The sequence below is a fragment of the Misgurnus anguillicaudatus genome, chromosome 5, assembly GCF_027580225.2.
Source record: "Misgurnus anguillicaudatus chromosome 5, ASM2758022v2, whole genome shotgun sequence".
NCBI lineage: Eukaryota > Metazoa > Chordata > Actinopteri > Cypriniformes > Cobitidae > Misgurnus > Misgurnus anguillicaudatus.
Genome location: NC_073341.2, coordinates 31,239,291 through 31,259,725, shown reverse-complemented (window position 1 = coordinate 31,259,725; position 20,435 = coordinate 31,239,291). Strand labels below are relative to the sequence as shown.

General features: G+C 36.7%; 1 protein-coding gene across 3 annotated transcripts in view; it reads left to right on the top strand.

The window, feature by feature from the left end:
- The first annotated feature begins 1,334 nt into the window (after window positions 1–1,334).
- The window catches only part of pde4d (phosphodiesterase 4D, cAMP-specific), a 159,455-nt gene continuing 140,354 nt past the window's right edge, over window positions 1,335–20,435 (top strand). Inside the window, exons 1-3 of one of the 3 annotated variants that reach the window (XM_055167630.2) lie at window positions 1,335–1,479; window positions 10,238–10,304; window positions 15,404–15,636. In XM_055167630.2, the coding sequence (XP_055023605.2) occupies window positions 10,263–10,304; window positions 15,404–15,636 (275 nt within the window). In that variant the 5' untranslated portion in view covers window positions 1,335–1,479; window positions 10,238–10,262. Of the gene's footprint in view, window positions 1,480–10,237; window positions 10,305–12,340; window positions 12,465–15,403; window positions 15,637–18,170; window positions 18,935–20,435 lie in introns of those variants that run through there. The other 2 variants (XM_073868012.1, XM_055167629.2) reach the window with 2 other exon arrangements.

The window sequence follows — 20,435 nt, the reverse complement described above, 5'->3', positions numbered from 1 at the left end:
TGGGCGCACTGCTCGTGAGAGCACGTCTGTGGGTACACTGAGCGACCCTAGGATGTGAACAGCACGAAGGGACCTCAGATACTTCTGACTCCAAAGGAGGAGGTGATGGGCAAGACGTGACAGGTGACAAGAGTGTAACCCACCTTGGTGGTTGTTATATCGAGTGCTAGATATACAGCCCACAACTCGGGGCAGTTGATGTGCCAGTGCAGCTGGGGTGTCATCCAAACCCCTGAGACTGCAAGCCTGTTGTACATGGCCCCCACCCCGTGGCTGAGGCATCTGTGCATACAACAGCAGAGACCTGTTTCAGACACGGCCAGAGATGGCCTTCCTGGACCACTAGCATGGACATTGCACGACCAACAGCCTCTGTCTGGTGACCTTGGTCGCACGGAGACAGGTGAGTCGTGACCTCCCTCATGCAGATCCATCAGAGCCTTAGCCTGATGTAACTGCAGCCACGCCATGGCGTAAAGTGCTCTTTATCATAGGGGAAACATTTTTAGTGCAAAACTTCAACTATGTAGAACCTGTATAGCACTTGTGTAGAACCATATTGTACTAAGTTGAACCATAAGTGGTGCTATAGTCATTATGTTTCGAGGTGCCCTGTAGCGCTAAAATGGTTCCCCTATGATTACGAGCTTCTAGCAGCCTAATATTTAGTACCATTTTTTGTGCAGTGACAGCTTTGGACCATTTTTGACAATTTATCTCAGATAGTAAAAAATAGCATCACTTGTTTGAAGATCAAACTTGCACACTGCATGAGTTAATTTAAACCCTACAGTTAATTTGTACATTTTTTCCCAACCATGGTTTCAGTAACAACCCAATATATCTATTTTGATGTTTTGTCATCGAATGCAATAAATGTCATCTGTTTAAAGTGTGATGTAAGTGTCCAAATACTTTTAGGTCCACTGTATGGACATGTTATGAAAAGTTACTCTTGAAAGGTCAAAGAGAAATGTTAAATGTGCAAAGCATCCTCCTAAGAGACCACAGAGAGGTGTAAGCAACACAGCTGCAGGCAGACTTCCAATTTTAATGATTCATTTTGAGTACAAGCCAGCATTCCCACAGTGCAGATAATGCTGTCAATTCCCAAATCCGAGAAAATTTAGGACGTTTATTGTGAAGTGCTGTCTGTACAAGCATCCCGCCGCGATGCTGCAGTGCCCCTTGTTTTTTTAAGCATCTCTCTGGTCTGTGCTGTCTATTGCTTTAGGAACTTTGGGGAGGGGCAGAGGGGGGAAAGGAGCAGAGAGCTCTGATTGGCTGAGAGGCTGGGAACTCTGATATTCCCCCATCCTTAAACCACAGAGCATCACGGCACAAGGCACAGTGTCACAGGAAGCACAGGCAACTCGGACATTCCTTTTTGTTTTTGCTGGACTGTATCGTAGTGTCAACGCAGTTCAGTCCTTGGAGGATTGATCTGTGCATTGCTGTTCTCTTACTCCAAGGAGAAAAGTAAGTTCTCATTCAAAGATTTTCCTCATTTTTGTCTTCTAATGTAAATATTATATAGGTACCAATATAAGTACAAACAAGACTGTTGGTGTTCTTGTGTGCCTTGGCTTTGCTATTAGTGCGTGTCTTGGGTTTTAATGTGTGTTGGAAAACGAGAGGCAAGCGCAAGGTGACTTTTGAGCACCTGACCTCCTCAAACAACTCTTGTACCGCATCAATGCTTTTGGGGGGAGATACTTTGTGGTTTGGCATCCTTAATCTATAAATAGCGCGATCCGGTGGTGGCTAATCTCAGTCAAGAATGAAGCGTTGGGGTCCACATGTTCTTGTTTATTTTGACTCTTGCTCAGGAAACGCTACCGTGGTCACTATGGTAGAAAGATGTTTGTGGAAATACAGTTACAGTGTTGAGGTTTCCTTACAAATATTAATGTTTCCTTGCTGGATGAAGTCATGTGCTCAATTTAGCTGTGTTGGAGTGAATCTGAGTTTATAAAGGAAATGATATAACATTAGTAATAAGGTGCTGATTTTATATAATAACAAACAGGGTCAAACCAGAAATCTACTAAGTCTGAGTACACTTTCAAAAACGATCCCTAGCTGTCCCTATGGCATTACCCATTTAAAACAGTCCTAATGTGTAAACTACTATTTATGTATAAATATGTATACATTTGGTAAAAAATATGTACATTTAAGGTACTACTATGCACCTTTAAGGTACTAATATGCACTTTTTGGTACCACTATGTCCCCCCAAGCTACTAATATAAACTCTTTGGTGCCAATATGTACATCTGAGGTACTAATATGCACTGTTTGGTACCAATATTTTCCCCTGAGCTACTAATATTAACTCTTTGGTACAAATATGTACTTCTGAGCTACTAATATGAACTGTTTGGTTCCAATATGCACCTCTGAGGTACTAATATGCACTGTTTGGTACCAATATTTCCCCCTGAGCTACTAGTATGAACTCTTTGGTACCAATATGTACCTCTGAGGTACTAATATGCACTGTTTGGTATCAATATGCACCTCTGAGGTACTAATATGCACTGTTTGGTACCAATATGTCCCTCTGAGGTACTAATATACACTCTTTGGTACCAATATGTTCATCTGAGGTACTAATATTTACTCTTTGGTACCAATATCTACCTCTGAGGTACTAATATGCACTCTTTGGTACTAATATGTCCCCCTGAGCTACTAATATGAACTCTTTGGTACCAATATGTACCTCTGCGGTACTAATATGCACTCTTTGGTACCATTATGTTCCCCTGAGCTACTAATATGAACTCTTTGTTAACATTATGTATCCCTGAGGTACTAATATGCACTCTTTAGTACCAATATGTACCTCTGAGGTACTAAAATAAACTCTTTGGTAACAATATGTACCTCTCAGGTACTAATATGAACTTTTTGATACCAATATGTCCCCCTGAGCTACTAAAATAAACTCTTTGGTACCAATATGTTCATCTGAGGTACTAATATGCAATCTTTGGTACCAATATGTACCTCTGAGGTACTAATATGCACTCTTTGGTACCATTATGTCCCCCTTAGCTACTAATATGAACTCTTTGGTAACATTATGTATCCCTGGGGTACTAATATGCACTCTTTGGTACCAATATGTACCTCTGAGGTACTAATATGAACTCTTTGATACCAATATGCACCTCTTAGGTACTAATATGCACTTTTTGGTACCAATATGTTGAACTGAGGTACTAATATGCACTCTTTGGTACTAATATGTCCCCCTGAGCTACTATTATGTACTCTTTAATAACATTATGTACCTCTGAGGTACTAATATGCACTGTTTGGTACCAATATGCACCTTTGAGGTACTAATTTGCACTCTTTTGTACCAATATGTCCCCCTGAGCTACTAATATAAACTCTTTAGTATCAATATGTTCCCCTGAGCTACTAATATGAACTCTTTGGTAACAATATGTACCCCTGAGGTACTTATATACACTATTTGGTACAAATATGCACGTCTGAGGTACTAATATTCACTCTTTGGTACCAATATGTTCCTCTGAAGTACTAATATGCACTCTTTGGTACCACTATCAGCACTATGTCCCCCTGAGCTACTAATTTGAACGCTTTGGTACCATTATGTACCTCTGAGGTACTAATATGAACTCTTAATGTAAAAATATGTACTTTTTAAAAGTGTACCACCCCGTTGTGACAGCTGTAGGGACCATTTTTGACAGTTTTTTCTAACGGTGTACTCGGGCATAAAATAAAGACCAAATGTATTATTTAAATTCAGGAATTTGTAAAAAAAAAATCATGTTTATTGCAACCTTAAACAAGATGTCAAACCTTCACAAGCGTCATTTTGTACTCCAGCATTCTTTAACAATGGGACATCGAACCATGTTGTTCTTGTGTACACTTTTACGATCTGGATAAATGTTGAATCTGGTACGAGAAATCAGTCAAAAGGGCGTGTGGTGATATATTTATGATGCCAAGAAGGCCAGCTAATGATCTCATGGATGACACCGCCCCCCCAAAACATCTGTGTTACTAATCAGATCCTCATGATAGTCTGATTTCAATCCATAATATTGCTGCTGGTGTACAACATTTACAGGCAGTCTGTGTTGCAAATCCCGGCCTAAAACCTTATGGACTCCTGCTGTTAGTTATGGGTTTTGAACTCCTGCTGTTCTCTAATACTACAACGTCAGAAACAAATGGCCAAAATATGTAGTCGTCACTGGGGCTGTACCCTTTCAAAAAGTACACCTTTGTATCCCAAGAGTTCATAATAGTACCTCAGAGGTACATTTTGCTATCAAAGAGAGATTATTAGCACCTCGAAAGTTTACATTAGCATCCCAAAGGTACTTATTGGTATCAACGTGACAACATGTACCCCAGTGAGAGCTGGGGAACATATTTTTACCATTTTCTTTAACAGTGTAAGTATCTAAAGCTCGGTTGCCAAAAATGTCTGTGAAGCAACTGGAGATTTGTTGTAAGTTCTTACATCCGAACAAACCTTTGTATTTCACTCACATTCTGGGTACAGAAAGCATGAAAGTTGCTTTTATTTGATTACAGATATTTTCCCAACTACGCTTGCCACAGTCCCTCTGTCCATCTGGTTCCAGTGTTTCCTGTCTGAGCCCATATTATGCACAGTTAAGTCAGCAGTATATTCAATTATTTCAAGCTTATTAAATGGTGTATGGTAGGAAAGCATGCAGGAGTGTCTGGAAAATGGAAATAGGCCAGCAAACACATACGAGCACGTTTTGTGCCTTGCTGTTGTGTCACTCTAATATAACACTGAAAAAAATTATACAATATAAATGTTTTTTTATCAGTGTAGTGGGAGCAGACAGCGAAGGACTGTCGACAGGCCATGAAAATGTGTTTATTTAAAGTGCAACTATCGTCCGGTTCACGATCTTACATTTCCTTTAGTGTGTATTAGTACATGTTAACGATGTGCAAAAGGTACAAACCCCAAGGTAAACGATGACGTGAGTTATCGTTTCCAACGTTAATCTTTTTTCAACAAAACAACAAACACACGGATTGTAGGCAACAGTAGGCAACAGGAAACCAACATTATCATAATTCCTCTCGCTTTGACTCACAGCCTGTAAGTTAACTCCTGTCAGCATTGCATTGTGAGCAAATCTTTAGAACATGGTAAGGAGCGTCACATTTCCGGCTGATGTCAGAGATATTTAGCCAAATCACAACGTACAGATTAGCTGGCCAAACAGGGACACAGGCACAGCGCTTTTTTAGATCAATGAGTTTTGGACAAAATCAATGCGTTTGAGGAAGGCAAGATATCTGGAGCTACTTTTTGAAAATATGCTCATTTTCCAGCTCCCCTAGAGTTATACATTTGATTTTTACTGTTTTGGAATCCATTTAGCTGATCTCCGGGTCTGGCGCTAGCACTTTTAGCATAGCTTAGCACAATCCATTGAATCAGATTAAACCATTAGCATCATGCTAAAAATAACCAAAGAGTTTCGATATTTTTCCTATTTAAAACTTGACTCCTCTGTAGTTACATCGCGTACCAAGACTGACGTAAAATTAAAAGTTGCGATTTTCTAGGCAGATATGGATATAGGCCTACTCTCAAAGTGGCGTAATAATCAAGGACTTTGCTGATGTAACATGGCGGCAGCAGGCGTAGTGATATTACGCAGCGCAAATAGTCAGACCCCTTCACAGTTCACGTCACAGGCAGTTCCCACTGCGCATGTCGGGGTCAGAAAAGTCATTACAGCATACTGAGTTGCGTATTATTCGGTATCGTCAAAGATGCCTACTTGCGTCGTGGGCTTTGAAAATCGCACCAGGTCTGCCCTTATGTTTTTCGGGATTCGTGCAGATTCTCAAAAACAAAAAATACAACATCTGTGGCTTCAAGCATTTAAACGTGCAGACTGGGACAATGCAAAGATCAAAGAGGCTTGTGTTTGTAGTGCTCACTTCATTTTCAGCCCTGTTAGATTAAACTAGAAAGCCTAAATGGTATGAACAGTTTGACCCCATGCTGCGCGCGCACCCGATAGTCATTCAATGTTTACAAACCTTAAGGGGTCTATTGAAAGTAACCAAGGGGACTATTTTCGGGCAGTGCGTAATATCAGTACGCCTGCTGCCAATTACTGTCAGGTGTGCTTCACATGCTGTCACATATACGTGACATTACATAATTCATGAATTTTATTAGGTGCAATATTGTGCAAAAGCCATCATGTTATAAGATGAACAATTAGATTTGTTGTTTTTACAATGTTATAGAGACCCTATTTCTTTTTATTAGAATACAACCCAAACTTGATTTTTTATGCAGTTTAAAAAAACAAAATAAAATGATATATTAAGTATTTAGTGTGACCTTCGCTTCCACTTGCGCAATAGACCTGCAGGCTGTCTTAAACCTAAATAAAAATGAAACCCTAATTCCAATCTAATGACTTGAGGACTTCAGTCACCTCAAACTGTTCATAGATCTGTGTAGTGCCAAGAAAGGTCACACTTTTTGTACATTTTTTATTGACAATTGTGCATTTTTTACATTTTGTCTATAATTGCCTTCATATTCTGTTTGCATCTTAATAGAGAGAGCGAAAAAATAAATATAAAATGAGTTGCTAAAACAACAAAGCTGGCAGTGGCCTAAGACTTTTGCACAATAGTATTCCCACACAAGAGTCAGTTAGAGCATTTAATTAAAAGCTCAAAGGAGTTGGGTGTTTAAAAAATTTATACCCAGAATGCACTGTAAGTCACTTTGGATAAAAACGCCTGCCAAATGCAAAAATAAACCCAACACATTTTCAGTTGTTATATCACAGTGTGAAAAACACAAGGGGAACCTTGCCCTCTGGCATCATTATAAACAAAAACATGGTGAACCTAGCGAGACCAGACAAACACGGATTTCATTTTGTGAGTTTATGAGGCAAAAACCTGTGTTTGTGACTCACAAATTAAGTTAAACCTCCTACACACAACGTTTTAGGCAGAATGGGAAGAAACAAATGTATGAAGCTGTAGATTGGGTTTAAGTTACACAGACATTCCTATTAAAAGGTTATTGCTTCCTCTCATTTATATATGCCAAGAGTAGTAACATCCTATTTGTTAAACTGCTTTGATTTATAAAAGAGCAACAGTTTTGTAAATGTTTACAGCTTGTCTGCATAGTTTTAAAACGCATAGGAAAACACATCTGCATAAGCTCACCTTGCTCTACTGCAGAAACTCAACATGACAGCAACTTAATCTGAGTTCTAAAAATAAGTTTCATGTATTTCTCTTGTTATAAATCTCAGTGCACCACTAAGCATATATGGAATAAAAATGCCCCTGTTCCCACTTTGAACTTGTGTTTGAAGATAATATAGTATTTAACATCCAGTAAGCACAGATTCAAGAGTCACTCCTGGAGCAACATCAAAAGGAAACAGTGCTGCAATTTTTCCAAACTCTCAAATGACACATAAAGAGTTCAATAACCTCAACAGAAATGCAGAGGACATGGCATCATGGGAATACTGATCTAATGATCTAAAGATGTATTAATGGTGACACAGATAGCCTATTCATAAGTTATTATAAACTACCAAATAAAATGACTAAAAATGGTCCCTAGCTGTCACTGGGGCAGGGCAGTACCCTTTAAAAAGGTCCTAATATGTACCAGTCAGGTACAGGTATAGATTTGGTACCAATGTGTACCACTGAGGTACTAATATGCACTTATTGGTAGTGATGTAGAACTCGAGTCCGGTCTTGGACTCAAGACCGGTCTCGAGACAGATTTCTGCTTTCTCGGACTCGTCTTGGACTTGTTCCTTCAAAGACTCGGTCTTGGACCACAGTGGGAGGAGAAGGACTCGTAATTTCAGAGTCCTCGAGACCAACGCATTTTTTTTATGTTCATATAAAAAAAAAACACAACACATAACAATAATAATAAAATGCAATGTTGATGGGCATTATTTGAAAATGACATGGTGCAATGCAAAGATACTGCTATCAGAGCCGTTTATTTATCTCTAGAAAAATAGGCAGAAGATGATGCATGTGGTAGGGACTTTTTTAACCTCTTAAGACCTGGATGTACTTTTTGAAAGGGTACCACCACAGTGACACCTAGGAACTATATTTTGACCATTTTTGACAGTGTAGTTCATAGGTTTCCTGTTTCCTTTCCTGTAATGATGGTTTAATGTCCTTTCTTAGATCACACAAAATATTTTCTTCGAAATTGTAATTAAAATTTTCTTAATGTCATGGGGAACTTATGAATACGTTTTTTTTAATCAGGAAAATTATTTAAATATATCCACTGTGATTGAAGTGGTGACCAAATGCAGGATTTGTTGTATTTGGCCTAGAAAGTATGTGGTTTGTAATTTAATTTAGAAAGGTTTTGTTTTATTTCCCATGGAAAAAATTCTATAAATAATAAGTGATATATGCCAAGTTTAGCCTGTGACAGTTAAAACATTTGCCTGGGGAAATAATGATCTAGGGAAAGAATTAACATTTTCAGCAGTAGAAATAACCTGCTTCTACACCGAAAAAAATGATTAATTGAATTTAATCAATTTTTTAAGGTAAGTGGTTCCAATCAATTTATTTAAGCTACATTTAAATAAAAAAAGATTAGTAAAGTAAAATAAAATATAAAACTTTTGTTTAAATGTAGCTTAAATAAATTGATTGCAACCACTTACCTTAAACAATTGATTAAATTCAATGAATCATTTTTTTTTTCAGTGTAAAAAATGTATAGTGTACACTGAAAAAAATGATTCATTGAATTTAATCAATTTTTTTAAGGTAAGTGGTTGCAATCAATTTAATTATGCTACATTTAAACAAAAGTTTTATATTTTATTTTACTTTACTAATCTTTTTTGTTTAAATGTAGCTTAAATAAATAGATTGCAACCACTTACCTTAAAAAAATTGATTAAATTCAATGAATCATTTTTTTCAGTGTAAACAGTACTGTAAAGAGAACCAGTTGTGTAAGTTAATAATGTCTCAATAATCAAAAAGAGAATTCTACCAAGTTTAATTCATCTAATGCTACAAGAGAAGCAACAAAATAAACACGAATGATATAAAAATTACAGTCACAGTACAGCCACAAGGTGGTGATAGAGACTGTAAGGTTTTCAAAAACACTTTGTCATTGCAAGTCTGCTTAAATACAGCTAGGAAAACACACAATAACAATAATATCATATAATATATTACTATTATATATTATATATATATATATACTATATAACTTTACCCTAAACCACGCTTATATGTGCACACATGAACAGACCTAAACGTACAGAACGTTTAATTTAAAAATTTTACTAAATTTAGATTATTTTTGCAAACTTTGTGATTTTTCTTTTAGGCTGTTCTGTGTTTTATATCAGGCAAAACTCAGCTATAGATAACGCTCTGCCTTAAAGAATTGACATCATGCAAACTTCAACTAACTCTTGCGGACAATCTTGATCTGTCCTACACATAGGTTTAAATACTTGTACCCAAACTTTATCCTGTAGCTCAACTGGTAAAGCATTGTTTTAACATTGCAAAAGTCATGGGTTTGGTTCAAGTTACTAATATTAAATGAATGTATACCCAGAATGAAAAGTTTATTTTGATAAGAGCACCTGCTTAATGTAATTACAGCATCTTGCCTTTGATTAAAGTTATTTTGAGTAAAGTATTTTATTTAAAAAATTCCTTATTTATTTATTTTTTATATTTATTATTTATAACTTTGAATGTGACTGCAAAACTCAGAAGCAGGGGAGAGATTATTCTGTCATGTATAAATTATTAGGCGTTATTTAGCAAATGTATACAACTTCAAGGTCAAATCAAATACTTACAAGTATTTCATGAATGAGATATGAGATTATCGCAATGTGTGTGTGTGTGTGTGTGTGTGTGTGTGTGTGTGTGTGTGTGTGTGTGTGTGTTTGCGCATGCCAAGATTGGGTACAGAACCTGCAATCATTTTTTCAAATGCAATTCACCACACATGTTTGAGTATGCTGGTAGTTTTCATTCAATTTCAAAATTAAAACGAGGGCCTTAAAACTCCAAAATGTGGTTATTTGGTCTTGTTTAACTTGGGTTTCATGATGTGTTAACATGATGGCAAACTAAATCCCACGTTATTTCTTTTTATTCATTCTAGGACTTCAATCTGGGGAGCAAAAAAAATGCAAGAAAATTATTTTGGTGGAGAAAGTCATTTGGACAATGTAAGTGTACTGAAATAATGGTATACAAATGTATAGACAATTAACCTCATTATGTGCCACTTAGTTACAATTGCATTATTAATTTTACAAGCTTGAAGTATGTGCCAAATATTAAACTGACTAATTATGTGATTACTGATGCCAGTTGCCATTCATAAAGTGAATCATAAAAGGACTGAAGCAACAAACACAAATAACTCAGTTTGAAAGACTGTATATAAATGTCTAACTAGAAATACTGAAACAGCATTACCACAGATAGAGCAGCTTTGAATGTTTAAAAATCAGAACAGATGGCTCGGGTTCAAAGAGGATGATATTTCATGACAGCCCATGTTGTTTAGTTTTGTAAATGAAGCAAACACCAAAGGGAGGGATTGATCCTGTCACCCTCTATCAAGCGCCTAAAGCGTCATTTGAAACATTTGCCACAGAAGAAAGAGTGGATGCAGATTTTAGTAATCTATTTCAAAAATATTTTTGGTTTTAATACACTTTGCTGAAAGAAATTAATATGTTTGGCACAACATTCGATAAACATTTCAGTCAAACTTTTGACCAGTAGTGTATGCAAGTTATTCATTCAGATGTATCGTATTAAATAATCTACCTACAAACCAGCTTCAAGACTGACTAAATAGTTTTGCATAGGAAAGATGAATAAATTAAGATACCTTATTGACCCTGTTATCATTTAGCTCCAGGCTACCGTCATCATTTGGCATAACTGTTCAAACTCCTGGGGCCAAGATTTCATATTAATGTTATTTATTTTTTTTGTTTAGATATTAAACTATGGTAATGTCTTTTTATTTGAATACCTTTAAAATAATTGTGGGAAGAATATGCTTTCTGACCCTTTTATGATAAAATATTATTACATTTCTCAAAGAATTAGGCCACTTACCTGACCTGAAATGTATATTTTTAAAGCATCTTTGACTTTTACTGAGAAATTTTTTATTTCATTCTAGGAAATAAATAAATAAAATAATCAAAAAAGAAAGAAGAAAGAAAATCCTGCTTTTGAAGCCTGCTTGTTGAATATCATCAAATCATTCTTGATAAAGTACTCTGTTTGGGTGCTGGTCTGTACCCATGTGACACTCTAATTATTCCCCTCTGAAATCACATTTACCAATCTTCTTAACGCAGTGGAGCAGTAGGCTACAAAGACATCAGTAATGAAAATTAAAATGTTTATATATTCAACTCTTCTGTGAAAACACTGGTAATTAGATCTGAGATTTTCTTATTTACCCACATATTTTAGATAATTTTTGTTTGTCTAATGGTTTGCATTTTCTATTGCAATAATATATATGCAGAACTATCAGCAGACAGCTGACACATTTATTGCTCTCACATTGAGACAATGCTTTCTGATTAAAAGTCTTATTTCATTGTTGGCCGTGATTCAAAAAGAAAAAAAATATAAATTTCATTTCATGACATTACATTATTTTACCTGTGTGATGGCTTATCACAATTTGGATTAGAGTGTTTAAAATAACATTTATGATTATATATATTATTATTACTACAGTAGGCTATAAACAGTGTTTAACAAATTTATTAGACAAATCAGAGTGCATTATGGGTAAGAATAATGTCGAAATGTCAGACAGGCTTTTACGCGCTCGTGTGTCTACTTGACCGCTGCAACGTCTTGCGTAAACAATCGAAGTGGCCGCTACTTTGGTGAAATATATTTGAGTAGTTATTTCGTAATGCTTCGGTTTGATAATTCATATAATTGTCTATTGTCAGTTTTAAGTATTAAAATGAATTCACAATTAACATTAATGTGAACATAAACGAAGCTATAGAAACGGATAAATCCGAGTCTAGCTAGGTAGCTAACTTACTAGAGTAGTAGAGCATGACGGTCACGGGACGCAGTGTTTATCCAGTTGTGTCTTCCTTTGTTACTCACTTCGTAGTAAGAACAGTCACGTGTGCCATATTAAAGGGCCGTTCCAAACTCATGTTTGGATTGCACAAACTGTACACTTCAAATGGCTCTGCGGTTTGAAGCATTTTGAACTTCAACTTCACCATTCATCTATTCAGCTCGTATTTTGGTGGGTGAACCAGAAGGGGTTAATGCATAGGCCTGAGTTACATTCAGAATGAAACGAAGGGTTCTCAAGCACGCAGGTAAACAGACTCAATTCAGACATAAGCAGACATTTAAGGCCGTTTCTCAATCGGACGGCTGCAGCTGCATTTTTAGGCTGCATACGTCAGAATATTAACAACTATAAAGTTGACTATTATTTTAGTTAATCGTAAATTATTGTAATATGCGTATGACTTGCGAATTTAATGCCCAGTTAATTTAAATAAACTAGGCTTGATGACGTATGCAGCCTGCATATGCGACCTACGCAGGCTGCAGCCTTCAGATTGAGAAACGGCCTTACATCCGCAAACAAACTATTAAAGGGATATTTCACTTTAAAATTAAAATTCTGTCATTATTTACTCATCCTCATGTTGTCCTAAACCTGTATGAATTTCTTTTTTCTGATGAACACAAAATAAGATATTTTGAGAAATGATGGTAAACACAGAGCAGAGTGACTACTACCATAGTAGGAATAAAAAATTATGGCATTTAATAGGTACCGTCAACTGTGTGCTTACCATTATTTATCAAAATATTTTCTTCATCATTTATCACAATACTTCCAAAAATATTTTTCCTGCTATGGAAATCAGTGGTCATTATCTGCTGTGTGTTTACCATCATTTCTCAAAATATCTTCTTTTGTGTTCATCAGGAAAAAATAATTTTTTTTTTCAACATGAGGGTGAGTAAATGATGACAGAATTTTCATTTTAAAGTGAACCATCCCTTTAACATCACGTACGTGTGTTTGTTTTTTGCACACACGTTTGTATTTAATTAAGTATATAGGTATATATACCAAACACCGCCCACTCACCCTTGACATTTAAGGTCAATTTAAAGCATCCCAAAACAGCACTCTCTTTGCATTGACAAACACATAATATTGTAGATATTTATAACCACGATATATGTGTAAATGTAAAAACTAAATCAATTAAATTTAAGTTAAATAAATAACTGTAAATATTTATGTTTATGTATGTATAGTGTTTGGGTAGTATTTCTTTTTATGTGCGGATCCATGTTGTCTTCAAACCTTTGCTTCGGTTACATTCTACAGACATTATTTTGTTGCAGTAATTGGTCCTCATACTTCAAGCATTAAACCTCTGCATGATTATGGATTTCTGTCCCCCAACTCTACAGCCATTTATAAAATGGCAATGTCAAATAATGGAGATAAATGAATTGCTTCTAGAGTCCAGGATGCGTTGCAGACTCCCTGTTCACTTGGGACATCCTGTTTGGCTCGCGCCGGGTTATCTAATTAAATACAATTAGGTAGTTAATATTCATAAAATGATAAGTTTTGTGCTGAATGAGAATCGCTAGAGATTTGTTTCTATAGAACAGGAAATTCAAAAAGAATCAAATACCCTGTAGACCTGCATTTAAACACAGCGGTGCCCAATCAAGTCAGAGACCTGAATGGGTTTTTGATAAAAATATGAAATAAATATATAACTAAGATAATTGACCTGTTTTTCACAAAGTGTGTTTTAGAAAGCAACAAAGTCAGAGCCTGAAGAAGCATACATGTACTTCTGTGTAAATCAATGGTGATTTGTGTTTCCCAGCTTGTCCTGAGGCTGTTTGGGAAGAGCTGGTCTCGCTAGAATCTAGCGGCTAGATCAATATCACATATTAGGAAGCGACAATGCTTTTATGTGTCTTCACAGCATCACAGTCACAGCAAGAGATGACTGATGGTTAGAGCAAGATACAGTAGATAGATAGATAGATAGATAGATAGATAGATAGATAGATAGATAGATAGATAGATAGATAGATAGATAGATAGATAGATAGATAGATAGATAGATAGATAGATAGATAGATAGATAGATAGATATCAAGCGAGCAAGCATACAGTGTTTCATTATATCGATTTTTACTCATAATATAGATAGTAGATGTACTGTATTATTAAAAATTACACTGGAGTGCACAAACTTGAGGCCAAATATCAACACGCCTGTAATACCTGACATGCCCTTTGATGTTCAGATATTCAAGCTTTAGGAGTCATCTTTTTCAGAAGTCATTCATTAGCTTTACTTACACTTTAAAATCACTCAAGAATGCTTTAAATTCATAACTAGCTCATTGTACAGTTTCTTTTACATCAGCCTGTTTTTGCACTTTACAATGGGACCTGGATAATTCAATGGATCCAGAATGACAAGACTAACAGGTTATAATACGTCAGTCATCCGCGGTCAGCTGAATGAAGTGTTTATTGTTTCTGCTGTAGACTTTGTTCCATTTATGCTTCTTTTGATTTTCAGACAGGACTATTGTTCATTAGAAATGATAAATGGAAACCGTGAAAAAGAATACAATGCGAGAACAGCCCATTACAATACATTGCATTTTTTGCGGGGCATTCGATTGTGCAATGCTTTACGCCAATAGTGCCATACCTAGAAGTACAATACCTGAAAATGTATTTGCTCAAATGATTAAAATGTATTTTATTCAAATGCTTAATCGGTTAATCATGTAGCCTACCAAGGGGTAATGGAACACAAATGACTCATTCATTATGAACTCATTATAAAAATTATCAAATGATCCAATTAGTTTGCATGAATAAATTCACTTTAAAGTTCATCAGGCAAGCTTGGTGTACATGTAAATTGTATATCTTTTCTTGCCTAATTATTCAGTAAACACATTTCGAACAGTGCAGGACAACATGCAGGGACTTGCTCAAATACTGATTCTACAATTGATTTCATTGTTTAAAGCTTATGACATGGAAATGATTTTTAAGCTTCATGCCCTTCTCACGTAAGAATTTGGAAAGGATTCATTACCATGTGACTTAATCTAAATATGACTCATGATCTACTTAAACAACTGGACTTATCTCATAAAAGTCTCATACATAATTGATGGGCAGAAAATGCAATGCATTTCAGGAATTGTCACTTATTTGAAAACTCTGTCACCCTCGCAGGTCTTCGATTGTTGCCAGGAGTCCCCGGATTCATGTCCAGTGACCTGCATGGAACCTTTTATGATCCGCAGGCTTTCCTGCCGAACGCTCCAGCTGCCTCCTCTGGCCTTCAGGCAGGCTGAGCAATACTACTATGAGAAGAAACCAGAGACAGAGACGGCACAGCCCCGACCCACCAGCCTCCCCCTCAGAACACCCCCTCTTATTGCCATCACCTCTGCAGACACAAGCAGGTACTGGAATATGGGCTCGACCCATTTTAATGACTCATGCTTTCTGGCTTTGTGAGTCAAATATATTTTATTTTATGTTAGTTAGGGTCTTTTAGTCATTTTTGAATGATTTTCTTATTTTTAAATAGTGCAGACTATGTATTTACTTTCAAATAAGTAAATAAAATGAGTCACAGAGCCTCTTACAGAGAGTTTCAGATCAGGCTTTAACATGGTGATGTCATTTGAAATTATAAGCACTTTTAATATATATATATATTTATCGTTCCATGCTTTGAAAAACACTTGAAAAGTGTGTGAGTAAGAAAATAAAGCTTGTTAAGATATTTTGTGCATGCACACGAAATTTTAAAGAACAAAAGTCCCAAAAATGTGACAAAGGTTAGAGAGAACTTTTTTTTCTAAAAAGTTTTTACTTGGCTTTGTAGTCTTATAAAGTTTGACGTAATGCAGTGGACCAGTTCAGTGGTTCAAAGAATGAATACAACTCAAGCGAAGCACCTAATAAAGAGAATCCAATCATAGCCAGCAACTTCTATTTATTTTCATCCAAACAAAAGATGATTGACAGTCTTACCACCTAGGGACTGAGATTTTGTCAATCAAGTGCTCAATGACACGCAACATCAGCTCCTGTTTATGGTACATAGAGCTATACACAAGAGGCTTGTTTCCCATCTGACTGTGGTGAAATGTTTTCAATACCCCATAAGGCTTTGTCTTTCAATTGGAAGGGCTCTATATTTTTAAATTCGGATCGATGGTTTAGACAGTTGTTAAAGGTGGAGTGTGTAACTTTTAGAAGTATCTAATGACAGAAAGGCACTATAATATACATAAGTATATATTATCAGTGGCGTATAAAGACGTTACATAATAAACTGTGTTTATTACCTTAGAATAAGCCGTTTTTATCTACATACACAGCGGGTCCCTTTACATGGAAGTCGCTATTTTGTGCCGCCATGGTTCTACAGTAGCCCTAAATGGACAAACTGCTCTACAGAGCGGTTTTGTCACTATGGTATTTTGTCTTAGACGACGACATGTTTGACCTATAGCGGCTACCGTAGCTTCTCTATGCGTTTCGGTGAACGGTGGACCCAGCAGCTGGTTGCAGTTCACAATCTCACTGCTAGATGCCGCTATATTCTACATACTGCACCTTTAACATGCATTCCTTTAGCTTTCGTTGAGGTGCTAACAGCAGTCAAAAAATGCTGGGTTGGGTCAAAAGAGCATGTTTCAACCTAAAATGCTTGGTTGTTTTAACCATTAGTACAGTAGGTCATATATAAACATTTTCTGGTTTAATTAGACACAGAAGCTGGATTTGTTCTTTATAAAAAAATAACCCAGCATTTTTTTTAATGAGCACTAAGGTTGTAGGTTAAATTACCTTTAAATTCTCATTGCACATGCTGATGAAATGTATAGATTGATTGCATTATTTTTCACATGCCAAATCTGTGAATGCAAACAATCACAATTCTTTAGAAATATAGCTGTTAGTATGTAGCTGTAAAAATTTGCTTCAGTATAGAGGTTTGCTTTGTTGTTCGTTATCTCACAAAGCATATCCGACTGATCCCTTTTGGTACAAAGTTCCCTTCATTTTGTTGATGTTACAAAGCAGGAGATATCTGACATCAGCTTGACATTTTCCTGAAAACTGACATTACCACACAAAAAATGATTGTGTCTTAATAGCGTTATCCTGCATATAGTGTTCAATTGAATCTGCTGTGAATAAGCATGCAACTTTATTGTGTCTGTGCATCATTTATCTGTTTCATGCTAGCTGCGAGGCTGAAAGTCACCAGGTCTTGGATCCCTCTTTACAATTCACTGAATATTGAAATATCCAACTTTGCTGGTTAAATTTTCTCAATTCTTCTTACCCCCGCATTGCCTTTAATGGAACAAGCGCTTTATTCCGACACCTCTCTATTACACAGACTTATCTTTGAATTGCCTTGCTGTCAGCCCTATGTCAGAGGCAGGACAATCTTTCTAACAACGCGTTGATTTCTGTGCCTGGCTTGACTCACATCCTATTCACAGACAAAAGAGAGATGGGTTGAAGAACAGATTTGTTGTCAAAAGTAATTTCATGCTTATAACTCCAAGATTCTGTGTGGTTGTTTAATGATTATCATTCGCTCAAGTCGAACCGACACCCAAAGGATGCAGTCAGGATACTCGACTCATGAGAGGAAACCTGAGACGGTGTATGTCGATCTGGCAGGATTTTCAGAGCGGTCAGCCTCCTATAATCAAACCAGATAAAAGCATGGGATATTTTATACTTTGTTGTGAAATGGGTGTGAAGGTAAAGCAGAAATGTTTTCTTTTATGGCATCACTGCAAAGAACACTTTTGTTTTTAAGAAGGTAGGTATAAAAAATTAAAATAAATCACTTTGTTTTCCAAAGTGGTCCACGGGGTAGCAAAGAGCTACGGGCATTAGGCTCCTCCCCCTCGGCTGTCAATCAAGCTAAGGCAAATAAATATTGATCTCCTCTCCCGGCATCAGTTCTGTGAAGTGAAAGTGAGAGCACTTGGGGGTATTTTCGTCCAGACGAAGCGAGAGACAAGGATGGTTATACGTTTAAATGGACTCGCTAGTTTGTTTAGAAAGCAATTGTAAGGACACGCATTTATAATCGAGAGTTTTTATGTTTTATGGACAGTATGAAAGAAGCGCGCGGAAGCAGTTACGAACGCGGACGATCAACCACAGGACAGAATGGAGCAAGCTGGTATCAAAACTATCCTATATTTAAACGACAGTGACTTTGCTACGTATTTGCACTTGTTTTTGGATATTGTATGTAGAATATTATTTTTTCCCTGAAACTAGCAATAATTAAGATACAGGTACAGAAGAGCGGTACCTCATGGATGTTATCCAAGTTTCGGACAATTCCAGTCAGGCGTCGTTGCAATAACTATAAGCACAAAAGGATAGTTGTGTTGTTTTTTTACCCGTCGAAAAAACTGTAACGTTATATGCAAGAATGGATGCTGGCAGCGAGGTGTCAACTATTGTTTCACCCGGTACCGATGGAAATGCCCCCAAACATTTGTGGAGGCAACAGAACCCGGTTCCTCTTCAGCTGCAGAACACTTTCGGATCGCGCAAAAACCACCGAGTGAGACAGAGGGGCTTTTCGGACACAGAGAAGTACCTCAAACCCCGGACCATGGACCGGACATATGCCGTTGACACCGGTAACCGTCCCGGTCTGAAGAAATCTAGAATGTCCTGGCCATCGTCCTTTCAAGGACTTAAACGGTGAGAATGAGATCATAATGTCCCTGTAAACAAGGCGGTGGATGCTTGTTTGGATAAAATGTGACTATTTTAAATGCATTTTTTGTTGTTTTTAAAGTGTTGTGGTAAATAGGCAACCTTGCTCTCGATCGTTTTTTGATTGCACTGAACGTACTGTATCGTAGATAAGACGTAACGTAGATCACATTATAGTATATAAACAAATGGGCGCAAACAAAAGCTAAGTTTATAGTTTGTAATATGTAAATGTCTGTTTGCATGTATGGCTTATGAAATTATTTTCTTCGTCCCAATTTGCATACTAAATACTAGTATGCATAATTCCTGCGTATGAAATTGCCTACTTACTACGTAGACGTAGTATGTGAAATTCATGCGTGTGTCCAAAATCTGCAAAAACAGTATGCGAGAAAACCTGCTTTTTCTGTGATTTATCATCAGTATGCATCACTGATCTATGTAAATTTATATAGATCAGTGGTATGCATCAAATGGACACTTTTCTATCTGAAATTGACTACTTCCATAGTATATAGTAGGTGAATATCATTATGCGTAGTGATAGTATGTCCCAAATCTCAGTATCCCAGAAACAGTGGGCGATAAATACCCGGATGGTGTACTGCTGCTTTTGAGATTTATCTTCAGAATGCATCAAATGGACACTTTTCTATCTGAAATTACCTGCTTCCATATATAGTAGGTGAAAATCATTATGCGTAGTAATAGTATGTCCCAAATCTCAATATGCAAGCAACAGTAAGCGATACATACCGGTCTACTGCTCTTTCTGAGGTTTATCGGGACACTTTTCTATCCCATGAGGCCACGGGAGATGCCACCAAATTTTAAAAAGGTGCATCCTAGTATGCATACTTTTGCACTATTCTATGTTATTTTGTGGTACTGTATTCACACTGAAATTTCCAACAAGAGTAGATGCATTTTACACACTTGAATTATGAACTCATTCAACTAAAATAAATTGTGGAATGCTGGACTGTTGACCCTTCGCTAAGCCACGCCCGAAAACTGCCACATGCTAATCGTAGCAACTGTAAATAGGCGTGGGAGGTCTGACAAGCTTTCAAGCAAGGGAAACATGCCTGATACCCTGTATTCTGAAAATTTGGACGGGTGGTGGATTTTTTCCCTTTCTGAAACTTAAAACCCAAGGAGAAATGCCGGACATGCAAGCAGTGTGGAAATTACAGCTAAATATCGTCAGGATTAACAAAAATGCATACATTTGCTCCACGCTAATGTTAGCTGGCTAGCTAACTCATCATTGCTTCGAAATAATGACGTTCTTTGTTCATAATGCATATTAAACGTAAAATAAGATGATTACGTTTAAATAAGTTCTCCCGGGGGTTAATTCTATAAGCGAGAGAATGTTATCATTGCAAAGTGATCAGGCTGATGTCTTGTGTTTATTCCACTGTTTGATTTATAATTATTACATTTGTTTTTACAAATTTCACTTACCCTGCTGTGCATG